This window comes from Carlito syrichta, unplaced genomic scaffold (assembly GCF_000164805.1).
Source record: "Carlito syrichta isolate Samal-C Ts95f unplaced genomic scaffold, Tarsius_syrichta-2.0.1 Scaffold315119, whole genome shotgun sequence".
Taxonomy (NCBI): domain Eukaryota; kingdom Metazoa; phylum Chordata; class Mammalia; order Primates; family Tarsiidae; genus Carlito; species Carlito syrichta.
In genome coordinates, this window is record NW_007259215.1 from 883,521 (window position 1) to 907,582 (window position 24,062).

The following is a 24,062-nucleotide window of genomic DNA, read 5'->3' on the forward strand; positions in this document are numbered from 1 at the left end:
CTTTACATATCAATATTTAGTTCAAAGAACAAAGACATAAACATAAGGGGAATTTTAGGGAAATCACAGAACAATTTTATCATAGTTTCATTAAAGAAAAGCATATTTTGCAGCAACACTGACTTCATTGGTTGAAAAAAAGAATTCTTTATATACAGAGAAATATTGTATATACTATAAGGTTCCCTAAATCATAATGCATATATATTGTTATGCATGGGGGTTTTTTATAAGCAGTTTTAAAATGTCACATAAAAATATTTGTGCATATTTTTACAGTGTGGTATATAGTATCAATATGGCCCTGGAATACTATTCAGCTATCAAAAGAATTAAATGTCTTTTGCAGCAATTTGAATGGAATTAGAGAACATCATTCTAAGTGAACTAACTCAGGAACAGAAAATCAAACACTGCATGTTCTCACTTATAAGTGGAAGCGAAACTAAGGACCTGTAAAGGCATAGAGAATGGGATAATGAACACTAGAGACTCAGAAGGGGGAGGGTGGGAAGGGGTGAAGAGACACACACAGACAAATCACCTACTGGGTACAATGTGTACAGGTGGGAGTGGTGGTCACACCTAAAAGCCAGACTTCTCTGTCACTGTACAATGCTACCATGTAACCAAAAACTATTTGTGCCCCCTATTGAAATAAAATTAAAATAAAGTACTGGTATGGGATAAAACTCATTTTCTTTGATTTAGAAATTGCATGCAAGACTCTAATAACATTAATTTTAAGCTAAGACCATGCAAATGGGTACTTAAAGAAGAGGGAAGTTTAATACCTTTAGCTAAATTAAGTAACATGCCTCCTGTTGTGTGAAAAGGTAGTCATCCTGCTTGGTGTATTTCCAGTTTAAATTCTAAGAGTAGTGGCCTAAATAGACGCATAGACCTTTGCTGTCTGATATGGTAGCTGCCAAAGACATGTGGCTATTGAAATTAAATTCATTAAAATTAAATAAAATGTAAAACTCAGTTCCTTATCTGCACTAGTCACATTCAAGGGCTCAAAAGCCACGTGTGGTTAGGGTTGCCATATTAAAGAGAGAAATAAAGGACATTTCACAGAAAGTTCTATTAGACAGCAAGCTCTTCTGCTAACAGCATGGTTAACAAGGTTAGCAAGGATTTCATGTGAATGGGGAGGAAAGTCGAGAAAATATTCCCAAATTAGTATTCCCTTGATCAATATCTCCAAATGCTTTTATTTATTACACACACACACACACACACACACACACACACACACACACACCCGAGTCTTGATCACCATAAATAATGATATATTTATATCTTTCATAGCCACTGCTCTTTAATATTGGTGGAACAAACCCTAAATCTGCTACTTGATGGAGACTGTAATTTGAATGACTGAAAGCAATTCTCATTATTATAAAAACAGATTTTTCATTGAGGAGGATACACGTTTGAATGCATGGTACTTTATTTAAACACACATATATACAATGATGACAAAGGAAAACACAGCAGAATTCAGCACAATGGCTGCATGCATTGGTAGGGCGGGTGGACTCTAGTTTTACAGGATGAAATATGGGCTGAAAATAGGAAAAGACAGGTGAGAAACTTGCATCTCCCATCACCACATGGAAGGGTCTTCAAGCCTGTAAAATATAAGAAGCAAAGCATGTAAGAGAAGACGCCCAGCTACCTGGGACACTTGCAAGAGGGAGACATTCAGGTCTGAGCTGAAAGATAATCAGAAAGTGTTGAAAATCCTCCTGCTGGCATTCTAAATAGAAGGCCAAGCAGAACATCTGAACGTGAGGCAGGAGCACAATGCACAGACCCTGCTGAGTGGGTTTCCGTAATGCTGCCGGGAGTCTCAGGCAAATCCCCGGGGAGCATTTTAAAGGCTCTGTATGTATCAAAGGAGCCTAAGAACTCTGCAATCTTTTGAAGATCAAAATTACAGAAATCACATGAAACTTTAACAAGAAAGTTATTGTTACTCAACTCTAAATATGCTTCTTTTGTTTTCCTGCCAGCCCTTTTATGTAGTAAGATGCTATTTATTAGACTATAACGAGTCTTTTTTAGTAAACTAGCACTCAAAGGCAACTTCAAGGCTGTCAAGTTTTGTCTCCTTCTAACTGCACATGATGAAGTCTGTCAGGGTACAATTAACTTTACTTCATGCACTAGCTGTGTGACTTTGGGTCACAAAACAAAGACCAGCAGTAAGGTTCTAAGTATGGTCTGGATTGTTATTTTTCTAACACTAAGTAGATTCAGCCTACCCTAAACTTTCTACTGTGGCAAACATCATATATACATGTCAATGAAACATGAAAAGGCATTTATTGCTTAGCATTAAAGACAACGTTTAAGAATGTTCCACCTGCTTCCCTCACATTTGTTGTTTTAGTTGGGCTGGCTCCTTCAGAGACAAAGGCACTGGAGTTTTATTCCAGTTCAAATCGTTGTTTCCCTCAGAGAAAACATATCTGACAACTGTATACTTGCACCTCTCACTGGACTGGCCACTTCACAAGAGAACGGAGGAAGGGTGAGAGGGAAGGTGGGTGGCCCAGCGGGTCTCTGGGAAGAACTTCCATGGAGTGAGTCACCAGTCACACTTCCTGAGCAAGTGTTCTAGTGACCTCTTCTGGGGAACTTCGTTCTTGACGATGTAGAGCTTTGGGTTTAAGGCAGCCAAGCTGTCACAGACAAGGGTGGGTGGACCATGTGTGTTTCGATCTTACTGTGGGTAGATGAAGGAAGCAAGGATGGAAGAGCCAGGGTTTATGAAAACGGAAGAGGACCAGGCTTCTCTTCAGCAGTACTCCTTGTCTAGGAGGCACCAGAGAATCCTAGCCCAGTGTCTAACACTTAGGTATTAGTGGGCATCTCTTCCCAAGACAGACCCACACTCCAAAAAAGTCCTGAAGCTACTGCTAAGCTCCTAAGGATACTGTCATTCAACATTCATTCACTGAATGGAGTGAATTACTAAGTGACACATTTTGTACTAGAATACGTCTAAAAGTAATCCGGAGCACCCAATTCACCTACAGTTTCATGTAAAACCAAGAAAGTTGGAGTAGAAACCACGCAGAACATTTTCTAATACATCCTGATACTCCACATAGTTTACTAAAACTTAACATTATCCCTGTCAAAGATTGACAGTGGTCATTTTAGAGGTAGGAAATTATTCTCTGCTCTCCCAATTCGAACAATGTTAGAAATTCCATATAGAGTTTAAGGTCACTTATATTAAAAATTTTCAAGGAAATGCCCAATAATCTGGGCTAGAAAATGTTACCCCTCAAAAGTTTAAGGGTTTTCCAATGAGTAAGTGAAAAGGTCTTCTCTGCCTGGTTCTCCATAGAAACCCAGTCCTACTGCCTTCTACCAGGCAGCTGTCTCTGACTTCCCTCCTCGGGGCACCTTGCAACAATGTCCCCATTACAAACCTTGCCATACCTAGTTCTGGGGACATTTTCTGTGCTTTCTCTCATCAAGAGGTCTGAAATCAGTGTCTCAGGGCTAGATCGCTTTCCGTATCTGGAAAAAAAAGAAGGAAAGAAAGAAAGAACAATCTTTTAACTCAGACTTGGAATTGGCATAAAAACCTTTAGGAGAAAAAGAAGATACTCTCCTATGTGGAATATGAACCCTAAGTTATTTTTAGTTGTTCATCTAACTGCTAACAAGCAGCTTAGATATATGAACATGGATTATCAGAAACATTATTTTAAATGTGATTTCAAATTATAAATATTTTTAAATTTTGCTGAAATATTTAATAAATGATTTAGCAGACTAATTAAGCCCAAGCAAAACTCCTAGTCAATGCTTGCCTTTTTATACTACCACAAATAATACATATATAGATATACTTTTATAACTAGGTGACAGGAAATTTTAAAACATCAAAGTATGCTTTTAAAGGTTTCCCTAACTAGTTAATTGTCTATAGTTCTGATGATACACAGTATTTTAAATCTTAACAAGGAGACCAGATGATATTTCTGAAATAGCCCAAGGCGGGGGGGGGGGGGGGGAGGGGGGTGTAAAACAAACTGCTGTTTAAGACCCACCTGTGTCTTTGAATCTTGGTTTTCTCATTTGTAAAAGTAAAGTCATGACCTCTGCTTAAATCAGAGTCTTTGTGAAAAGCCAATGTGGAACATGAGTCACAATACTTTGAAGGTGACAAAGATATAAATGCAAATTCTGATGTTGAAATGTATCCATTCCTGCAGCTACCAGGAGATCCCAGGTCTTATATTTTCCATATTTATTTGAATTACCAAAAGCCAAAACCTTCCTGATGCTGTGATTTTAACCTCCCTGTAAGCATAAAGGAACCCTACTGGTCCATGGAAATATTCTTGGGTTTTTTTTCTCCTATAGTAGGATATGGATATGAGAATATATGAATGGAAGGTTATGTTTACCTGCAGGATAATATATGCTACCTGCTTCAGGGCACTGCAAAAGGGGTGGACAAGTTTACACCAAATTGCATTTTTGGAAAAGGCCATTTTCCCCTTTCTCTGAAAAGGCATTGGACACCAACAGCCACTTTGTCTACAAATAAAAAATTAGCCTGGTGTGGATTGATTAACTAATAGGCACAACAGCAGAGAAAAGTTGACAGAGGGTGTACTCTACCTATCATGCATAATTCAATCTAAATTTTTGGAAAGATTTCCTATGACTGTTCTTTTGCTAAGACTCAAGAGAAGAAAAACGAAAACAACCATCCCTCTGCCCCACACCACTGCCAACAATTTGTAAGATTTCCTCAAAGACTTTCTTGAGTTTTGATAATAGAGTATAGACTGTGGCTTATACTTATTTATTCTGTCCATCAGTTGACTTCACTAATCTTAAAACTCTTGGGTAACTTTAAACTCATCTGTCTTCACCATGCTCAAGTGAGTCAAAGAATGCCAAGTATTTCCTCCAGTTTCCTAGTAAAGAGCCAAAATCAGGAACAGCAGGATTTGCACAGACATAAACTAGCACTCAGGACAGCACTGTCCAGGCTTCTTCCTTCTTAAACTCATTTTGGATTATCCTTCTCTGCAATGCTTTAACTTTCAAAGACTGAGCTCTAGGGAAAAGATTCTCAAACCTGGCTGCACACTAGAATCACCTGGGAAACTTTAAAAAACACTGTCAAGCCCAGTTGCCACCCCTAGGGTCTGATTTAATTAGTCAGGGGGGTGGAGCCCAGCAAGCCTGTATTTTAAAAGCTCCCCAGGTAATAATTCTAATGTTCAGCTGAGATGGAGAAAACACTCATCTAGCGCTGAGTTTCTCAACCTTGGCACCGCTGACATTTGGACCGGATATTCTTTGTTGTGGGGGCTGTCCTGGGCATGGTCGAATGTTTAGCAACCTCCCTATCCTCGTTACACTAGATGCTAGTTGTGCCTGCCTCCAGTTGGGAAGACCAAAATGTGTCTTCGGACATTGCCAAACATCCTGTGGAGTATAAAATTACCCCCAGCTGAGAACTACTGACCTAAGGGGTTATCTAACCATTCTGTAATAGACCTACACTCTAGAATAAACAATGCAGCTTTCAAGAGCAGCAAACCAAGAGTATATACAGCAAGAGGAATGTACTTTAAAAACACAAATATTACACAGCCATAAAGAAGGGCAAAACTATGAACTCTGTAGCAACTTGGATGGACTTAGAGTCTATAATCCTGAGTGATCTATCACAGAAACAAAGAACTGAGTACCACATGTTCTCTCTCATAAGCAGACCTTGATCAATTATCATAATACTATAAGAAAAGCATTGGCAGTAGTGGGAAACTGCTAGGGAAGGGGGGCACACCTCATTAACAAGGGTAGACGCATGATGAACATTTGTATACCGAACCCTGAATTGTACCCCACATCTTAAAAATTAAAACACACACACACACACACACAAACTGAGCAGAAAAAGGGAAGAAAGAGAAGGATATCAGATTATCACTTATACTAAGTTAAGACACATTCACAAATGATCTTGTAATTGTCAGAAACACACGCACATATGAATGAGTATCTGCGGCAGGCAGTGAGTGAAGAATGGAAAAGGTGGGTGTGAGTGATGAGATGATGACGGTGTCTAAGAAGGCATTTATGTGAAGAGAAGACGGAAAACTCTGCCTCGGAGACCAGTTTGTTTCCATCTAAGCTGAATCTTTTGCCATAAAGCTCAAAACCCTTTCCTTTATTTGTGTTTTCTTATCAAAGGTACTGGAGGGTAAGGGCGGTGATGACACCCAAGGAAAATCAGTCAGAGGGATTCAATTCAACAGTCCCTGAAAAAAGCTTCCATGAAATGTCCTTAGTTTCATAATCTGTATAATAGAGGTAATTCTACTCACTGCAAACCTTTGAGGTAAAAACTGAATGACAGAAGGTCTAGGAAAACATTTTGAAATACTAAAGCATTGAACAATGATAAAGTGTTAGAGCAATCATCTTTGTAAAAATGAGTTCTACTGTATATTTTGCTATGATTAACTAAATACTAGCAAAAGTAGGAAAAAGTAATTGACATCTTTTTGTCTGAACAAGCTTTCTTTGGTCTGTATAATAGAACAGAAGCAATTAATTGTCTGAAAAGTCTATTGGGATATAAAGTATCATTACGTTTGCTCATTCACATTTCAAGGGATCACAAACCAATACTATCTAATTCTGGCATTTTCATGTCGCTCTGATTTTATATAAACTGAGACTTTTTTCAAGAGCTTTTTAGGATGTTATAAACCTTTTTGATGAGACAGAAGAAAGGGCAACTTTATTTGAGAAGTAAAAATTCCCCTCCTTTTAGAATCTTTTCAACTATTCCCTGACTTGTAGACAGTAAAAATATGCCTTAAAAAACAAAACCCAATACTTTACAACATATAATTTAAATATGTTTTAAAAAATTAATGCTTCTGGGCAACCCCCTCAGGTTCCCTCCCACTGTGGGAGCTTTTCTGTCCTCTCAATAAATCTTGCTTAAAAAAAAGAAATTAGTGTTTCTAAAGGGACTCATCCTTTATAGCTCACTAAGGCCATTTGATCTCAGTAATTAAAACAAGATACTAAATGATTTAGAGTTAAGATCAAGCAATTTTGAAAACAAATTTTAAATCCTATATTATTTGCAAAATAGTTTGAATTTGATTTTTTGCTCAATATTCAAACGTTGAGAGAGCATTTCATTTCTACCTTCTGAAGGTTCAGAATAAAGTTTACAATTTCTCAGATTCCTTGGATCCATCCTAGAGTTGCTGAACCCATGTAAGATTCTTCTTAATAAAGGACAAAGTGAGCACTATCTTTTCAGAATTCACCAGTTATAACATGGACAGAAGTCTCTGCATTTTAGATAAACTGTTTTCATGTTAAATCTCTAATTGTTGGGACTGGGATTTTCAAGTATGGTACTGGGTGCAAAAAAAACACTGCACAGAAGAACACAAAATAGTTCTATTTGTCTTTTCCTAAATACGGTCATTCAGTTGGCCCACTGCAGGTTGGAAAGGCTGGCACTGTCTGTGGCAACCCAACTGTTCCTGTTGGTGGTGGTTCTGTTTTTCCTAGACACCCTGCTTAACCTTCTCCCCACAGCATTTCCCTGAAGCACTCCTGCCCCTTTCACCGGACACTTTCCCATCGAGGTTCCTAGATAGGCCTCCAACTACTCTGAGAACAATAACAGTAAACACACACACACACACACACACACACACACACACACACACACACTCACACCCCAAACAAACCCAAGTGCCTGGGAGGGGATGGCCAGCCTCCCAGCCTGGGGTCCTCAATCTGGAGACAACAACGTTGTGACTAGCTGTAGAGGGAAAGCGCCCAGTTTGTGTAGGCTGTCCTGCACATTTACCAAGAGCTGAGTATGTGCCCGATGCTATCCTGCCCCGGAATAGAGTGAAAAGAAAGAACCGACCCTGCCCCTTGAGACCCCCAGGATCTCCAACAAGTGTGTAGGCACAGCGCTCTGGGAGTCGGTCCCGGGGAACCCACCCACCTCTGCCTGGTAATGAGGTTGATGTAGTGTCGCAGCGCCGAGTAGTATCTGGCCATGTCCTCGGCTGGCGCGTCCTCGCCCGGGTTGTCCGGCTTGGAGGGGTACGCCTCGGCCAGCGCACCCAGGCACACGAGCAGGGAGAGGGCGAGGGTCAGTCCGGACAGCCCCAGTCGCTTGCTACCTAGCATCTGCGGGCACAGAGCGGGCAATGGACAGGGCTCCAGAATTCAGAAGACACACGCCCCGCACCTTCCCCACCCCCAGGCCTCCCGCGCCCCTCCCGTGCAATCCGCGACCCCCCGTCGGTCCCCGTCCTGATCCCACAGAAAGAACCGGAGTTTGGCTAGCACCACCTTGCGGGCTCGGGGCGCCATCCGCCCTGGCCCGGCCCCTCTGCTCCACCCGAAAACTTCTCGCAACTTCATTCCAAGTCGCGGGAACCAAGATTCGCGCGACTCGAGGCACAGAGTGGGAGCCCTGCCAGCTTAGACATTTTAAAAACAGAATTAGAAGTTCCTCCCGCTGGGTTTCCTCCCGTCTTCCCCTAACCCTCATCAGAGAAGAAAACTTTCTTCTCTGTTACCTCTGATCTGCCTGGCTTCAGGGGCTCAACCGTGATGACAGAGGTTACCTCGAAGTGACAACCGCGATGCGGAGAGGGAAAGGGAATGGTGCCCCGGGGTCATCCCTCTCCGTTTGGAGGAGCCCAAGGAGGCGGGGAGGAGGCTGGCGCGGGGTCCCGGAGCACCACAGATTCCTCACTCAGAGGCGCTGCCCGGGAACCCTCCCCCATCGCACTCGGCTCCCGGGGCCTCCTGGCGGCCACCCCGAAGAGATTGCCAGCTGCCCTGGGCTAGGGGTCCCGTGTTCTCCCTTCATATCCGCCAAGAGATTACCAAGAGGGGCCGCCGGCCGGAGGGCCCTGGAGAAGGGGACGGGCGGACGATCACAGGGGACCAGAAGGGGCGAGTGGAACTAGGCGCCAGGAGCGGCCGGCGCGCGTCGGGGCGCGGCACCCGCAGAGTCCGGCGCGCCGAGACTGGGGAGCCGGGCGCGACTCGCGCAGAGTCTCCCCCGCAGAGGGAAAGGCCGCGCCCCGGGCAAGTTCACGGGCGCCCTCCTTCGCTCCCGCCCCTGGGCAGACGGGTCGTGGCACTCACGGTGGCTGGCTGGCGGGCAGGCAGGCGTGGCCGGGCGGCTGATACTCTGCGGTCGGGCGCGCCTCTCCGAGGGGTGAGAGCCGGCGGACGGGGTGCAGAGAGCGGGTCGCAACTGGGCTTTTATGGCGTTCCCTCTCCGCGGCAGGAGGGGCCTCGGGCAATCACGCTCGGGTGACTCCCACCCGCCACTTCCCGCTCCCTCCTCCACAAGTGGCGGGGGGAGTAGGCTGGAGCCGCATCCGCACGAGTTGGCTTAGGGAGCCACCCACACCCAACTCTCGCCCCCCAAGGCCCTGCGGGGGCGTCAAAGCCCAGGCGCCTGCCCTGGCGGTGCCCGGACCCCACTTTTCTTCACGCCCCGTCTAGTCCTGCCAGAGACCTGCGCAGCCCAGACCATCTTGGTCGCCTGCCACCGGGACTACCAACCTGTTAGGCGCCGGAGCAGGGGGCTATCTGAATCCACGATGTGATGGGGCAGCTCCGGGACCCGCGCCGTATCCCCGGCACAACTGCGCGCTTTCGGAGAGAGGCAACTGGGCGCACAGGCTTTTCATGCACTTAAAGCAAGTCGGAGGCGGCTGCCCGACGTCCCCAGCTAGGGGGGTCCCAGATCCGTCCCTGGAGAAGCTGAAGACCCGCTTCCCGGCTTTGGTCCCTTTCCTCCTCCTCGAGGACTCTCCGAGACGCAGCGAACCTGGCTCGGTCGCGACCTGAGTGTGGCGACGCAAGATTCCCCCAAGGCGAAACGCGGTAAACCCATTTCCCCGTCTCCTTGGAAAGGAGTCAGGTTTCCAGCTTCTGGAGACCCTCTCAATCGCAGTAAATACACATAGACGCACCATTGGTCCAAAGTGGCGGTAGTTACACGAGCAGCAATTTGGTCCTTATCTGCTAACCAAGTACGTATAGTCCCCAGTACGTTCAGTACACGTTGATTGAGAATGTGGGTTCTGATTTAAAACGAAACAGGCTAAAAATGATCAACATTAATTTGCTCATCGCGTTGAACCTGTTGGATGTATATGAAAGATACAGACACTTACTCTCATAGGATTTCATGCAGTGGATTGAGGTCTTACAGTTTTCTGAATGAATGCTCCTGGAAGTCTGAATCTTTCCTTTAAAAAAAAAAAAAAAAAGGTGGCACCCTGTGAAATTGAAGAGTTAAGTTATTTTAATGCTAAAATGACAAGTGATTCTGTTAAACTGACACTTTGTTTTCATGCTGTTCTGACAGCGCTGAATTAAATATCAAACACTGTGTAGCACGCTATCCTGTGTGTGTGTGTGTGTGTGTGTGTGTGTGTGTGTATGTGTGTGTGTGTGTGTGTGTAATCAAATTTTGATTTCAAAGACCAACATCCCTTTCATTTGGTGACTGCTTCTCTTTCTGTATGACGCAAACACATGCCAGGGGCACAAATATCAGGGCTCTGAGATGCTCAAGGGTGCTGGTGCTAAACAGTCTTTGGTAAAAGCGCAAAACTTATCTTCTAACTTAGAGCCCCTTCTTGATACGAGGAAAAGCATAGCCCACTTTTCAATAAAATAATCTTACTTTTAGAGAGTATCACAGATTCCCATCAATTACAACCTGGAATTAGAAGGGATGACCGAATTTGGGAGAAATTACCTCTGAGGAGGCGTACCTCTCTTGAGTGGGGAGCACTGTGGAGATGGTGCTTAAGATGAATGTCATTGGAACCCAAGAATAAGAATGTATCCTCGGGGTTCAGCATTTGGAGAATAAAAAACAGGGAATGATGTGTCCGGCGTGTATTTTACATCCTTTTCTCTATTCTCTTCGGTCCAAGTTGCATCCACTGGCCTTGGGCTCTGAATATTCTGTCTCTCTCAGGACTCAGTTCCATCAGTTGCCTCCATTCTTTCCTAGAGTTTTGTATACTCTCCTTTGTTGTATAAGTTTGCTTGGGTTTGTTTCATGAAAGAAACAAAACAAAATCACAACCTCCAAAAAAACAAACAAAACCCATTGTCACTCAACCTAGCGTCTCCCCCTAGCTCTTTTTCCTCCCCCTAGCTGATTTTTCTCCTTTGTTTCAAAGTCGTTTGTTTATTTAATTATTTATTTTAACAGCTTTGTTCAGACACCATTGAAGCATACAAAGCTACGAATCTGTAAAATACTTAATTGAATATATTCTTACATATATAGGATATGTATGTATCCAATATATATATATCCAACATATGTAAGAATATATCTGGTATAAGTAAGAATATATTTATTTATATTATATATTCTATTATAAAATTATACTTATATGTAATAGAACCATGAGCTCAATAAGTCTATTTCTTTATAAATTATATTTATTAAAATATTTATATTATATATTATATTATATTTAGATATGAATATTTATATTATATTTATATAAATATATGTAAGACTGGATATTCTTGCATCTACTGGAAGTAAGAATATATCCAATATATGAGAATATATATTATATATAAGATCGTATATATTATGTATACTATATAAGAATATATATCTGTGATGTCATCATTACAAGATACTGAACATACACATCACTTTCCCAAATTTCCTCATGTACCTTTGTAAGTCCTTCCCCCTGCCTCTCCCTACTACCCCTCTTTTCCATTGATCTTTCTGTCACTACAGATTTGTTTGCATTTTTAAGAATTGCATGTACATATAATTCCACAGTATGTACCTTTCATCTGTCTTCTTTCACTCAGAATCATTATGTTTTGATCCACCCATGTTGTTGTATGTATCAATGTTTTATTCATTTTTATTCCTGGGCAGTATTCCTTATATGATAGACTTTAAAGTTTTTAATCAAGTCAACTGCTTCTGAATTTTGAGTGTTTCCGGTTTGGATGATTGCAAATAAAGCAGCAATGACATTTATTCACAAGGTCTAGTTTGGGCATACATTTTTATTTCCCTTGGAAAAATACACCAGAAACTGATGGTAGCACCATGCTTCTTAAACAGCTTGCAGAATCACAAGCTAAATAAATCTCTTTCTTTATAAATTACCCAACCTCAATTATTCTTTTATTGCAACACAAATGCACTAAGACAATAGATTTCCAACAAATATGTCATGATCAGAATACCTATCTTTATGTAACCAGGGTTAATAACTGAGCTTTAGGCCAGGCATGGTGACTCATGCCTGTAATCCCAGGACTTTGGGAAGCCAAAGTGAGAGGCCTGCTTGAACACAAGAGTTTGAGACCAACCTGAACAGCATAGTGAGACCATGTCTCAATAAAGAAATAAAACACTTTAAAAACTCAACTTTTGAAAGGTCTTATACAATTTACAACAGGTATTGGCATACTATAACCTAGGGCTACTTTCCTACCACCTGCTTTTGTAAATAAAGTTTTATTAGAACACAACCATGCCCATTCATTTACATATTGCCTATGGCTTCTTTCCTGCTCTAATGGCAAAGATGAGAAGTTACAATAGACACTGTATGGCCCACGAAGTCTAAAGTGTTTACTCTCTGATTCTTCACAGAAGGTATGCTGAACTTTGATTTCGATTTTAAATATTTTATGCAAATCATAGATAAATAAACATAACAGACAACTTGATGGTTTTTAATATACCAAACAACTTCCTGCCCAGTACCCTTGCACATGCGATTTTCTCTACCAAGAAATTCCCATTTATCCTTTACATGTCATTTCTCTATGATCCCTCAAACTAGCTTAGGTTCCTCTTCAACTCACCTCATTGTCTGATCCCACAATATATTAAACTTTCCCTTTAAAATCCTTGCACAGCAGTAACTGTCATGTGTGTTATTTTGGGTTTGATAAAACATTTCATAAATGTAAGCTCCCTGAGAGTAAGGATGCATGTTTCAATTTGTTCACCATTTATAATCCTGATACTTAGAATAACATACTTGCATAATTATAAGGTACTTGGCTCTTGGTAGGGGCTCAATACAAACTTGTTAAATGAAAATGAGACTTAGCATGTCATATATATAATTTGTAGCTGAAATTTGTTAGGGGTTTAGAGGTTCAACAAATAACACACCCCTAGATGGAAACTGATTGACAGAGTCAGACATAGAGATCAATACACCAGATTTATCACTAGTGAAGTAGTAAGTCCTGGGTAACAGGATATACCTTTAGTTCTGTTTGGTTTTTTAGAAACAGAATCTAGTCTTTCCATTTTTATTTTTCTTCCAGAAACCTAATTAAGCAGTTTTATATGCTTTATTTCCCTTCTAGAATTATTTTTAGTTTTAATGGCATCTTTTAACACATACCTGTGTTCAAATACTGCTTATTACTTATCTCACATAACATTTTCTTTCAGATATTTGTCTCAAACGATTTTAAAAGAATAGCCACTTTGTAAGGCTAGTAAGGAGTAATAACATGAAGATACTTCTTTTGTTAAACACCTTTTATTTTCATGGATCACAGAAAACTTCTCAAGTAAAAATCAACCAAGCAGCATCTTCTCAAGCTGGAAAGTTTCTTAGTGGAAATGGAATTTTAAAAACAGGATGGAGAAACGGAACAATTAGTTTTGGTGGTAGACAACCCAGAGGAGGATAAAGACACATTTATATCTTATAACCTAGGAGACAACATGTTATCCATTATATCAAAGTTAAACAAAACTTAAGAAAGATGAAGGATACACCATATGTTCTCACTCATAAGTGGACCTTGAACGATTATCATAATACTACAAGTAAGGGATTGGCAGTATGGGAAACTGTCGGCAGAGAGGGGATGGGATTGGCAGTTGAGGGAAACTGCCAGGGAAGAGAGGGGCACACCTCATCAACAAGGGTAACTGCATAATGAACATTTGTATACTTAACCCTGAATTGTAACTCACATCTTTAAAATAAAGAAAAAAAAAGATAAAGGATAATAATCCAGTGGGGTTTAGTTTTACTTTTTGAAATAATCTGAGAATTACTGTCTCTTACATAGCTTATATAACTCACATTTATTTTATGTTATGCAGTTTTAAATTTTATTTTTTATTTGAAATAGTTCTTGCTATGTTGCCCAGACTGGTCTCAAACTCCTGGGTTCATGTGATCCTCCCATGTCAGTCTCCCAAAGTGCTGAGATTGCAGGTGTAAGCCACTATATCAGCCTAAAATTTATTTTGATATTAGGTAATGTACACACATAATTCAAAATCAGAAATACTAAAAAGATGCTTTGAAAAGGCTTGTTGCTATCCCTGCCAAAATTTGTCTCATTTTTTGCCTCCCATCCCCATAATCAGTTTTATTATTTTCTTGAGTCATTTTCTCTACTTACTTTTGGCAAATAAAAGCAAAAATGAGCATATGTTCTTACATTTTTATTTTCTTATAAACAAAAATAACATACTACACAACACCTTGATTTTATTTAATACTGAATAAGTCTTGGTTATCTTTCCATTTTAGAGCTGAAAACCATCTTAAATCTTTAATTTTAAAAATATTTTTAAACAGTTAGAAACTATTTAATTGTACAGATGTATTATAGTTTATTTCATCAGTCCCCTCATACTGGGCACCTTGGATGTTTCCCGTCTTTTGCTATAAAATAATACTGAAACTAATAAATTTATACATATATCACTTCTTAAATTTGTGTATATATATATATATATATACACACAAATATATATATATATAAATATATATATATATATACACTTGTAGGAAAATTTATCAGAAGTAGGATTATAAGCTCGAAAGATATATTATATCTTTATTATATATTATATTATATATAATTATAACTATATTATACATAGTTGCCAAATAGCTGGACTAAGGAATTTTAAAAGTTCCATTCTGACATGGTTTGGATATTTGTCCACTCCAAATCTCATGTTGAAATTTAATCCCCAATGTTGGAGGTGATACCTGGTTAGATGTTATGGATATAGGGGCGAATCCGTCGTGAATGGCTTGGTGTCTTCCTTTTGACAGTGAGTTCTTGCTCTTTTAGTTCCCATGTTAAAAAGAGCCCGAACCTGACACCTTCCTCCCCTCTTTCTACCTTCTCTTCTGTCACCATGTGATGCCTGCTTCCCTCCTTCCCTTCCACCATGGTTGGAAGCTTACAAGGGTCTTTACTAGAAGCAGATGTTGGCGCCATGCATTTTATACAGCCTATAGAGTCATGAGCCAAATAAGCCACTTTTCTTTTTAAATTACCCAGCCTCAGATACTCCTTTATAGAGACACAAAAGGACTAACACCTACTTCCACTAACAATCTAAGAGAGCTCTATTTTCCCACAACCCAAGCAATAGTGTGGTCACATTTTAGATTCTAATCATCTGATAGGAAAAAATAAGGAGGGGTTATTTTGGGGTACTTTTTATTTTTTTAATTATAATTGAGATGAAGTATCTTTTTGTATATTTAAAAGCCATTTTTAACCCTTCTTTGTAGACTGCCAATATTCTTTGACTATCTTTTTTGAGTTGTCTATCTTTTAAAAATTAATTGTACTCATTCCTTCAATAAATATTTTGAGAGCCTACTGTGTGCTGGGCACTGTTCTAAGAGCTTAAGATAAATCAAAACCAAAATGCATACTAGGCTGACAGTTTTTTAAAAAGTGAATAATACACATATTAAAAAGCAAATGACATGGTTTGTGAGAAAGTGATGAGTTTTATGGAGAAAGCCATTGCGATGGAAGGGAAATTGGAAGTGGCAGTAGGGGCTGGAGGGGTACAGGGCTGCCAGGGCAGTTCTTACTGAGAAAGTGACATTTGAGCAGTATTAAAGAAGGTGAGGGAGTAAGCCATGCAAATAACTGGGGCAGAGCATCTGAGACAGGGAAAAACCTACAATGAAGACCCGAAGGTAGGCATGACCAGGGTGGTAGCAGGTTTGAAGTGAGAAATGGTCAAATTCGGATATACTTTATTTTATTTTTTATTTTTTGAGTTGGAGTCTCACTCTGTCGCCCAGACGGGAGTGGAGTGACCGCTCCCGGCCACCGCAGCCTTGACCTGCTGGGCTCCGGCGATCCTTCCGCCTCAGCCTTCCGAGTAGCTGGAACTACAGGTGCGCGCTACCACGCCTGGCTGATTTTTTTGGTTTATTGTGGCGATGAGGTCTCGCCAAGTTGCCCAGGCGGTCTTGAAACCGCGGGCTCAAGCAATCCACTCACCTCAGCCCCACAAGGCGCGGGATTACAGGCTGAGCCACCGAGCCCGGCTCGGATATATTTTAAAGGCAGAGCAAAGAGTGTGTGCGAGAAAGAAGGCACAGAGGTAAGGACAACTCTAAATTTTTTCACCTAAGTAACTGAAAGAATGGGGTTGCCTCTAGCAGTAATGAGTGGATTTGGGGGTTAGGATTGGAATCTCAGTTGAAGACGTATCAAGATTTTGATGTCTATTAGACCTCAACGGGAGAAGCCAATTGCATGTATAAATCTGGAGTCAAGGAGAGAGATTGCGCCTTGAGACATAAATTGAAGAGTTGTTTACCTTTTGATAACATTGAAAGCTGCGACAGTAGATAAAATCGCCAAAGAATTGAGTGGAGAAAGAAGGTGCCCACCCCAACATTGAGAGTTCATAAGTTAAGAAAGGAGGGACAAAGCACTCTGGCACAGATGCACCCAGAGGTAGAGGAAAACCGAACGACTTTCATATTCGGTATCCTAGACATCATGTGCAAAATGTTTGCAAGAAAGAGGAAATGGACTCCTGCATAAACTGCTGCCGAAAAGTAAAGTAAATCTGACCACTGAGCATGTGGGACTCTTGGTAAGAGACATTTTAGTCCACTGGCAGGTTGAAAGTCACTGGATAGGATTTAGGAGAGAAAGAGAAGAGAATGGAAACAACTCTTACAGGGAGTTCCCCTGCAAAAAGGAGTAGAAAGGAGGACCAAAGCTGGTGAAGGAAATGAGGTCAAGAGAAATGTCTTTGAAGATGAGGAGGGGAATGAATCATGGTAGTCTGCTGAATGGAAGGATCAGGGAGGAGGAAAAACTGACAGTGAAGGAGAGAGCTTCTAGAAGCTTTTATATATATGAAAGTTTCTCCTCTTGGGAAATGAGATGGAAACAATAATTTGCGGTTTGTCATTTATCTTTGACTTTGCTTAACATGCTCTTTTTGCCTAACAGAAGTTTTAAATTTATGGTTGATATAAATGTATAGTTATGTATTAATCTTTTTCGTGTGTGCTTCTGAATTTTGAGTATTAGTTTAAAAGGCCTTCCACACTCTAAAGCAGGAATTTGTGAAATAGAGCCCAAAGGCCAAAGCTAGCCTCTCACCTGTTTTTGCAAATAAAGATTTATTAGAAATCAGTCACATTCATTTGTTTCATGTGCTTACATAGTATTTATGACTGTTTTGCACTACAATGGCAGAATTGAGTACATGTGACAGTGGCCACGTGGCCCACAAACCTAAAATACAGAGGATGCCAGAAAATGTAAACATTTAAGAAGGGGAAAACTGTATTAAAATTGCAATACTCAATTGATATCAATAGCAAAAATGCATACAAGTCATGTTTGACTTCTGCAATTACAAGAGGTGCTCAGAGTGGTTATAATCAGCATCCAGCACTTCTGATTATGGTGAACATCTCTTAACAACTCTTAAAAGGTGCATACATTTTTTGGCATCCCCATATTTGCTACCTGACACTTTCTGTAAAAAAAAAAAATGCCAACCCTGCTCTATGTTAGAAAAAATGAATTTGCCTATGTTGGCATAATGCATAAATAGGGCTTCAACTTTTGTATCCTCCAGATTGGCTATTAATTTTCTTAATACTATTTTTTAGAAAGTTCATAATTTCCCCACAGCTTTATGACGCCACCTTTAGCATATACAGTAATACATTCCTATAAGTATCTGTGCTAATTTCTAGATTTTCTGTTTTACTCCATTTATTCTTTCTGTCTATAATGGTATAAGAACCACACTGCTTTAATAATGTGGGTTAATATATAGTTAAGGCTTGTTTCACATCCCCATTATTGCTCTTTTTTCAGAGTTTTTGATTTACTTGTAATTTACTTTTTGGGCTGAATATATTTTTATTATTCCTTCATCATATTTTATATTATGCAGTTTTCTGTTTATTTTGATAGTTTTGCATTTCCTTTTGCTTTCTTTCCTTTGCTTTATAAACTATGATAGTTTTTTATTTCCTATTTTGGCAATTTGAAAAGTATATGATTTGCTTTATTTCTTCTAGTAGTGTTTGTCTTAATAAATTTGAATAATTTAAACTGAACAATGGCTGTTATTTTGGCTGCCCACCTAGTGGTCTCTCCTGTCTTCTTCTTTGCTAAACAGACCCTGATTTAGTTTTGACATCATATCTCCAGGTAAGAGAGTTATTGCTGAGTGACAATAACGTTCTTACATTTGTTAATGATTGATTTAGACGTGAAGATATAACTCATTTCTGACCAATGAAATATCAGGATAAAGCATTTGGGAGCTTTTTGAAAAGCATTTTCTCTCAGACAAGGAAGAGTCATATTCTTTGCCATGATTCCCCTCTCTTCCTGCTTTGGATGCTGCCTCATGCAGAGGTGATACTTAGAGTTGTGGCAGCCACCTTGTGATTGTGAGGAGCAATATTTCAAAAACTCTGAGGCTGGCAGAATGCAAAGACCAAAAGAATCAAGACCCTTGAGAAAAACCAATGAGCTGCAAAGCCAGTCTTGGTAAACTACCTTCAGATGTCTTGTTAAGTAATCAATAAATATCCGTTTGATTTAAGCTATTGGTATCTGGGTTTTCTGCTACTTGCAGTTAAAAGCATTCCTAATTAATACACTACTTAAACTTCCAATGCTTAACTTTTTTCCCTGTATTACTTTTGTTATTTTTTGTTTCAAGTTGTTTCTTTCTTTCTTTCTTTCTTTCTTTCTTTCTTTCTTTCTTTCTTTCTTTCTTTCTTTTTTGATATGATAAATTTCTACTTGGACCTTATATTCCCTTTTCTATTTGTAATTTATTTTCCTAATAAGTTATGTTATATTTGCTTTTCTGTCGTCTAAGAGAGTAGCAAGGATAGGACTGAATGGGGTCTGAGAACAAAAAGTGAAATCAGTTGTGGGTATCACAGTTGAGGACTTTGACATCACTTTTTCTATAATTTAGTTACAGGTTATGTACTGAAGTTGACACTACTTCGTTGGAGCTATTTCTGATCCTGTGAGAAAAGCCCTTGGCTTTCAGGTCGTTCACCAGATTCCAGGTGAACTCAGAACCTTCTCTTCCCTCAAAGACTAGCTGCCTTAGGTGATTATCTCCTCCCTTCCTCTCTGCTTAGCCTTAGGTGATTATCTCCTCCCTTCCTCTCTGCTTAGCCTTAGGTGATTATCTCCTCCCTTCCTCTCTGTTTAGCCTCTCCTGCTCACCTCTGGGCTATAAGTGGGAAATGCACAAAAAAAATGGCCCCTTCCCTGCTTGTATACCGTGCTCCTCTCAGCTAGTAAAAGAAACAAATCCCATTTCTTAGTGGTTGTTCCCATCTCTAATAAAGGGATATCTATTTTTCTGTCGTTGTAGAGAGAGGCAGTCATTTAAAGGGATTCCGCATCTTCTCTTTTGAGCTTCCTCTCCAACTCCAGTTCCTCTCACAGTTAGCCTATTTCCTTCCAAATTAGGGGTGTCAGTGAGTTTTTTTTCAGAACTTTGTTTCTCCATAGTTTTATCCATTGCACTACTTCTGGAGGAGTCCAGAGAAGGTATAGCAATTTCCAGAATCTTCTCTCTGTAGATGATATTGTTTAAAACTGTATGGTATGAGGTGATAGTCCTTCCTTAATTTGGAAGCTTCTGGCCCCTTCCTTCCTTCCCTCCTTCCTTCCTACCTTCCTTCCTTCCTTCCTTCCTTCCTTCCTTCCTTCCTTCCTGGTTGCTCTTATTTTTTGTGCATTTTGTTAGGTTTGGAAGAAGGGAAATTTTTTGATCCTGTATTTTATTTCCTAAGTTCTCTCTAAAACTGAAGCAGAGTTTGCTGATAGCATTGCTTCTATTGCTATGTATTCTAGCAGTGTCTAGAAGTACATGTACAAGAGAACTGTGGCAGTTATGGAGATTATGTGGATCAAAATTACCTCAGATTTATCTGAAACATTCAGATAATTACAGGAAAAATATATATATATATATTTGAAATCATTCTGATAATAGCTATAATCCTCACCTCTACTTTGCATGTGCAGGCCACAGACTAAAGACACTTGTCTAAGTTGAGACTGGCTTTGTGTTACTCTGACCGGTTGCAGTTTGTCTTTTATTATTAGCAATATTAGCACAAGTCTCATGCTTCTAGTAACAGTAACCCATACAATAGCAGAATGCTTCTTTTGCTGAGGATAGAACCTTGAATGAAATTGTGGGAATGTCAAGTTCATCTTGCCACAGTGGAGGCAGACTTTTGAAGATGATACAGATAGCCTATTGCATAGATGACTGAAATACTGTTTAGAGCAACCTGCACCACTGATGAGAGAGTTGACTGCCCTGTAGTTTTATTGAGAGGTCTTGTCTTCACTTCTGATAGGTTGGGGTTGAAGAAATTTCAGTCTCCAGTATGAAGATGTGTCATTTCCTTTTTAAAGGCTGTTATGGATAGCGTGGATTAGATGTCCCTCAAGACCACTGCAGGACATTGCCAGACTCCTAGGACTCCAGAGGCTGAAAAGTGGCGATCAGTTTCCCAACCTCAGTGAGCTGCTAGGATTCAGATGTGAAGTAGATCAAATCCAGTTTCATGAGACTTTGATTCAAACTTAAGTTGCAGCACTAATGAGATGTCTCATTTTATCCATATATGAGGGACCCCCCAAACCCCAGAATTTATTTATTAAAAAGTATGTATTTATTCTTACATCAGAGTACTCTCTGTTGGATCAATACACCTTTCGAAATACTTCCCACTGCTCAAAACAGTTTTTGAACTCGTCAATTTTGATGTCTTTTAATGCTTCTGCCATTTTTTTGTTTCACCTTGTCTCATCGACAAAACATTTCCCTATAAAAACTTTTTTCACCCAGGGAAACAAAAGAAGTTGCTCGGGAGAGACCAGGTGAATAGGGAAGGTGGGGCATGGGGGTCATGATGTTTTTGGTCAAAAACTGCTGAACACTCAATGCAGTGTGGGCAGGTGTTTTGTCATGGTGGAAGAACCAATCATCTGTTTGCCACAACTCAGGATGTGTCTTCCGCAAAACGTGATGGAACCTTTTCAAAACTTCCAGATAAAAACTTTAATAGACTGTTTGATCTGGAAGAATAAATTCTGAGAGTACTACAAGGGGTCGCCCTCCAAAAGATAATTCTGGGTTTGTTTGTTTGTTTGTTTGTTTTTCTGTGGGGTGGGGGCTCATATACTATTAAGCACAAAAAAGTTTTCAACAACTGTGAGTTATGAGAGGATTAAGTTACGTGAAGAGAGAAACAGGCTGTGAGCATCCTCTTTCTAGCCCAAACTGAGGCAGAGACAGCATGGTCTGAAACAGACAGCTCTAGTGGAAAACTCAAGATTCTGTAACTTCCTTACTGAGGCAAAGGCAGCAGGGTTCTTGGTGGTCTGGTTCTGTGGTGAAGTTTTGGGAGTTGTTTCTGGATGCTCAACTTACAGCCTTCTTCTTTATCACTCATTCCAAAGATTCTAACCTTAATAAATCCCTTTCTGCTCACAATAACTGGAACAGATTCTGAGGCCTAAAACTAAGAACTTCAAGCAACAGCAGAACCATGGGAGAAAGATTGCTAAGTTAGAATTTTGCCACCATGAATTGGTTATCTTGAGTCTCAAAGATGGATAGCACAGGCCTCTGTGAGGTGTTTCCCCTCATCCTGCTACTTCAGTAGTATTTTCACTGATGGAGCAAGAAAAATGGTCATTTGGAGAATGAGGGGGTCATTCTCAGAGATGTATGCTGTTGGAAGAGCAGCAGGTGTCTCAAAGTATGAAAGGACACGCAATCCACAGAATTTCCTCACCCTTACTAAGAGAAATGTCTTGTCAGAGCAATTCTCCAAACAGTTCTCAAGAGTGTTCTCTTGACAGTAAGAGTATCACTACAATTAGAATGTCTTGACTGAAGGTAATATAAAACTCAGGTTCCATTGTCTACAACCATGAAGAAAATTTATAATCTCACAAGAGAAGCAGCCCAAAGAGAGAGAAGCTTTACTAAAAGTTAATTTAGCAGCTCAGTTATGTCACCAAAGCACAGGTTCTTTCCATCATTCTGCTCTGCCTTCAAGACATGATAGCTTTGACTTGGAGACTGACTCCCCACAGGACTGTTCAATGTTTACCCCCAACTCTGGTTTTATTTGTACATACTGACATCCTGTTGAAGAATGATGCTCATCTTTTACTTATATCATTGTAAGTATTTGGGGAGTACATGTGATATTCTGATACAGGTATACAATGTGCAATGGTCAAATCAGGGTAATTGGGATATCCATTACCGCAAACATTTATCTTTTCCCTGTGTTGGAAACATTACAAGTCTTCTCTTCTGGCTATTTTGACACATACAATAAATTACTGATAACTATAGTTTCCCTATGGTACTAGTGAATACTAGAACTTATCCCTTTTATGTAACTGTATTTTTGTACTATGATGCCCATCTTTTTGAGTGGTTCTTTTTTTTTTAATTGAATGAAGCAACTTTATGCATGATCTTCTTAGCAGCCACCTCCTCTGGTCTTACTGGTTTTATACCTATACTTAACCCTTTCTCTGCAAGGAAGATGGACCACAGGAGTTGAATTCAACCAGTCAGAATTTACCCTGGACTGGGAGATGAATTCATGTCTTCCTGAGAATGAATACCCAAATAAAAAATTTTGCTGTGATAGCAAAGAAGAATGAAGGGTGGCTGTTAGATCACCAACAGTGTCACTTTTCAGGGTATATTTTGTATGGATTTTGCTTTGTGTTTTAAACTTAATTTTTCCCCCTTTTTTGAATGAAAAAGTTGAATTCTCATAAGTAGAAACAAATTAACCAGTACAAAAAAGCTCATACTAAAAAGAACTATCTATTCATCTTTATGCCCTAACTTATATAACAATTATTAAATATAGTTAAGAGAAAATTTAAAGCCCTAAGCAAATGGAGGAAAATAACATATTCATGAATTGAAAGTATGGATTTTGAAAAGATTCTTTCCACATTGATCTATAGGTTCAATACAATCCCAGTTAAGACCTGGCAGGATTTTTCTAAGAAAATAACAATTTGTTTCTAATATTTGTGTGAAAATGCAAATGGAATAATACCCAAAGTAACCTTAAAAAAGAAAAAACTGGAGACTATACACTCAGGAGATTATGACTTTTATGATAAAGTTACAGTCATTAAGACAATGTACTGCTGATACTAGGAATTAAACCAACAAAAGGAATAGTCCAAAAACATATCAACATGTATCCAATGACTCAGTCATGACATACTTTTGGTATAGTAACAGAAAAAACAGTCATTTATGATAAATGGTATTTCATTGAACATCTATACAAAAGTTGTAGGTAGTATTTTTGTCCATTTGCCTAAAACCATTATTTTCTCAACAATATTTCATATTTTTTGTATATACTTTATCTCACATTAATAAAGTTCTCTTCTATTCCTAATTTGCTAAGAGAATTTATCACAAATAAATTTTGAGATCCTTGTGTAGTTCATAAGTGTAATGCTTGAGTTTTCACAAACGTGTGAGATGGCCTCCCTCAAACCTTTTTTTTTTTTTTTTGAGTTGAAGTCTCACTCTGTCGCCCAGACTGGAGTGCAGTGGCTGCTCCCGGCCACCGCAGCCTCGACCTGCTGGGCTC

At 39.8% G+C, this 24,062-nt stretch overlaps 1 protein-coding gene across 1 annotated transcript; it reads right to left on the reverse strand.

Annotated features, from left to right (window-relative positions):
* Window positions 1-1,434: 1,434 nt before the first annotated feature.
* Window positions 1,435-9,317, reverse strand: NPY (neuropeptide Y). The gene is made up of 4 exons (XM_008072329.2): window positions 9,202-9,317; window positions 8,042-8,229; window positions 3,463-3,543; window positions 1,435-1,637 (listed from the first exon to the last, which is right to left on the reverse strand). Exons 2-4 carry the CDS (start codon window positions 8,227-8,229, stop codon window positions 1,613-1,615), a joined length of 294 nt encoding a protein of 97 aa, XP_008070520.1. The 5' UTR covers window positions 9,202-9,317; the 3' UTR covers window positions 1,435-1,612.
* Window positions 9,318-24,062: the final 14,745 nt, after the last annotated feature.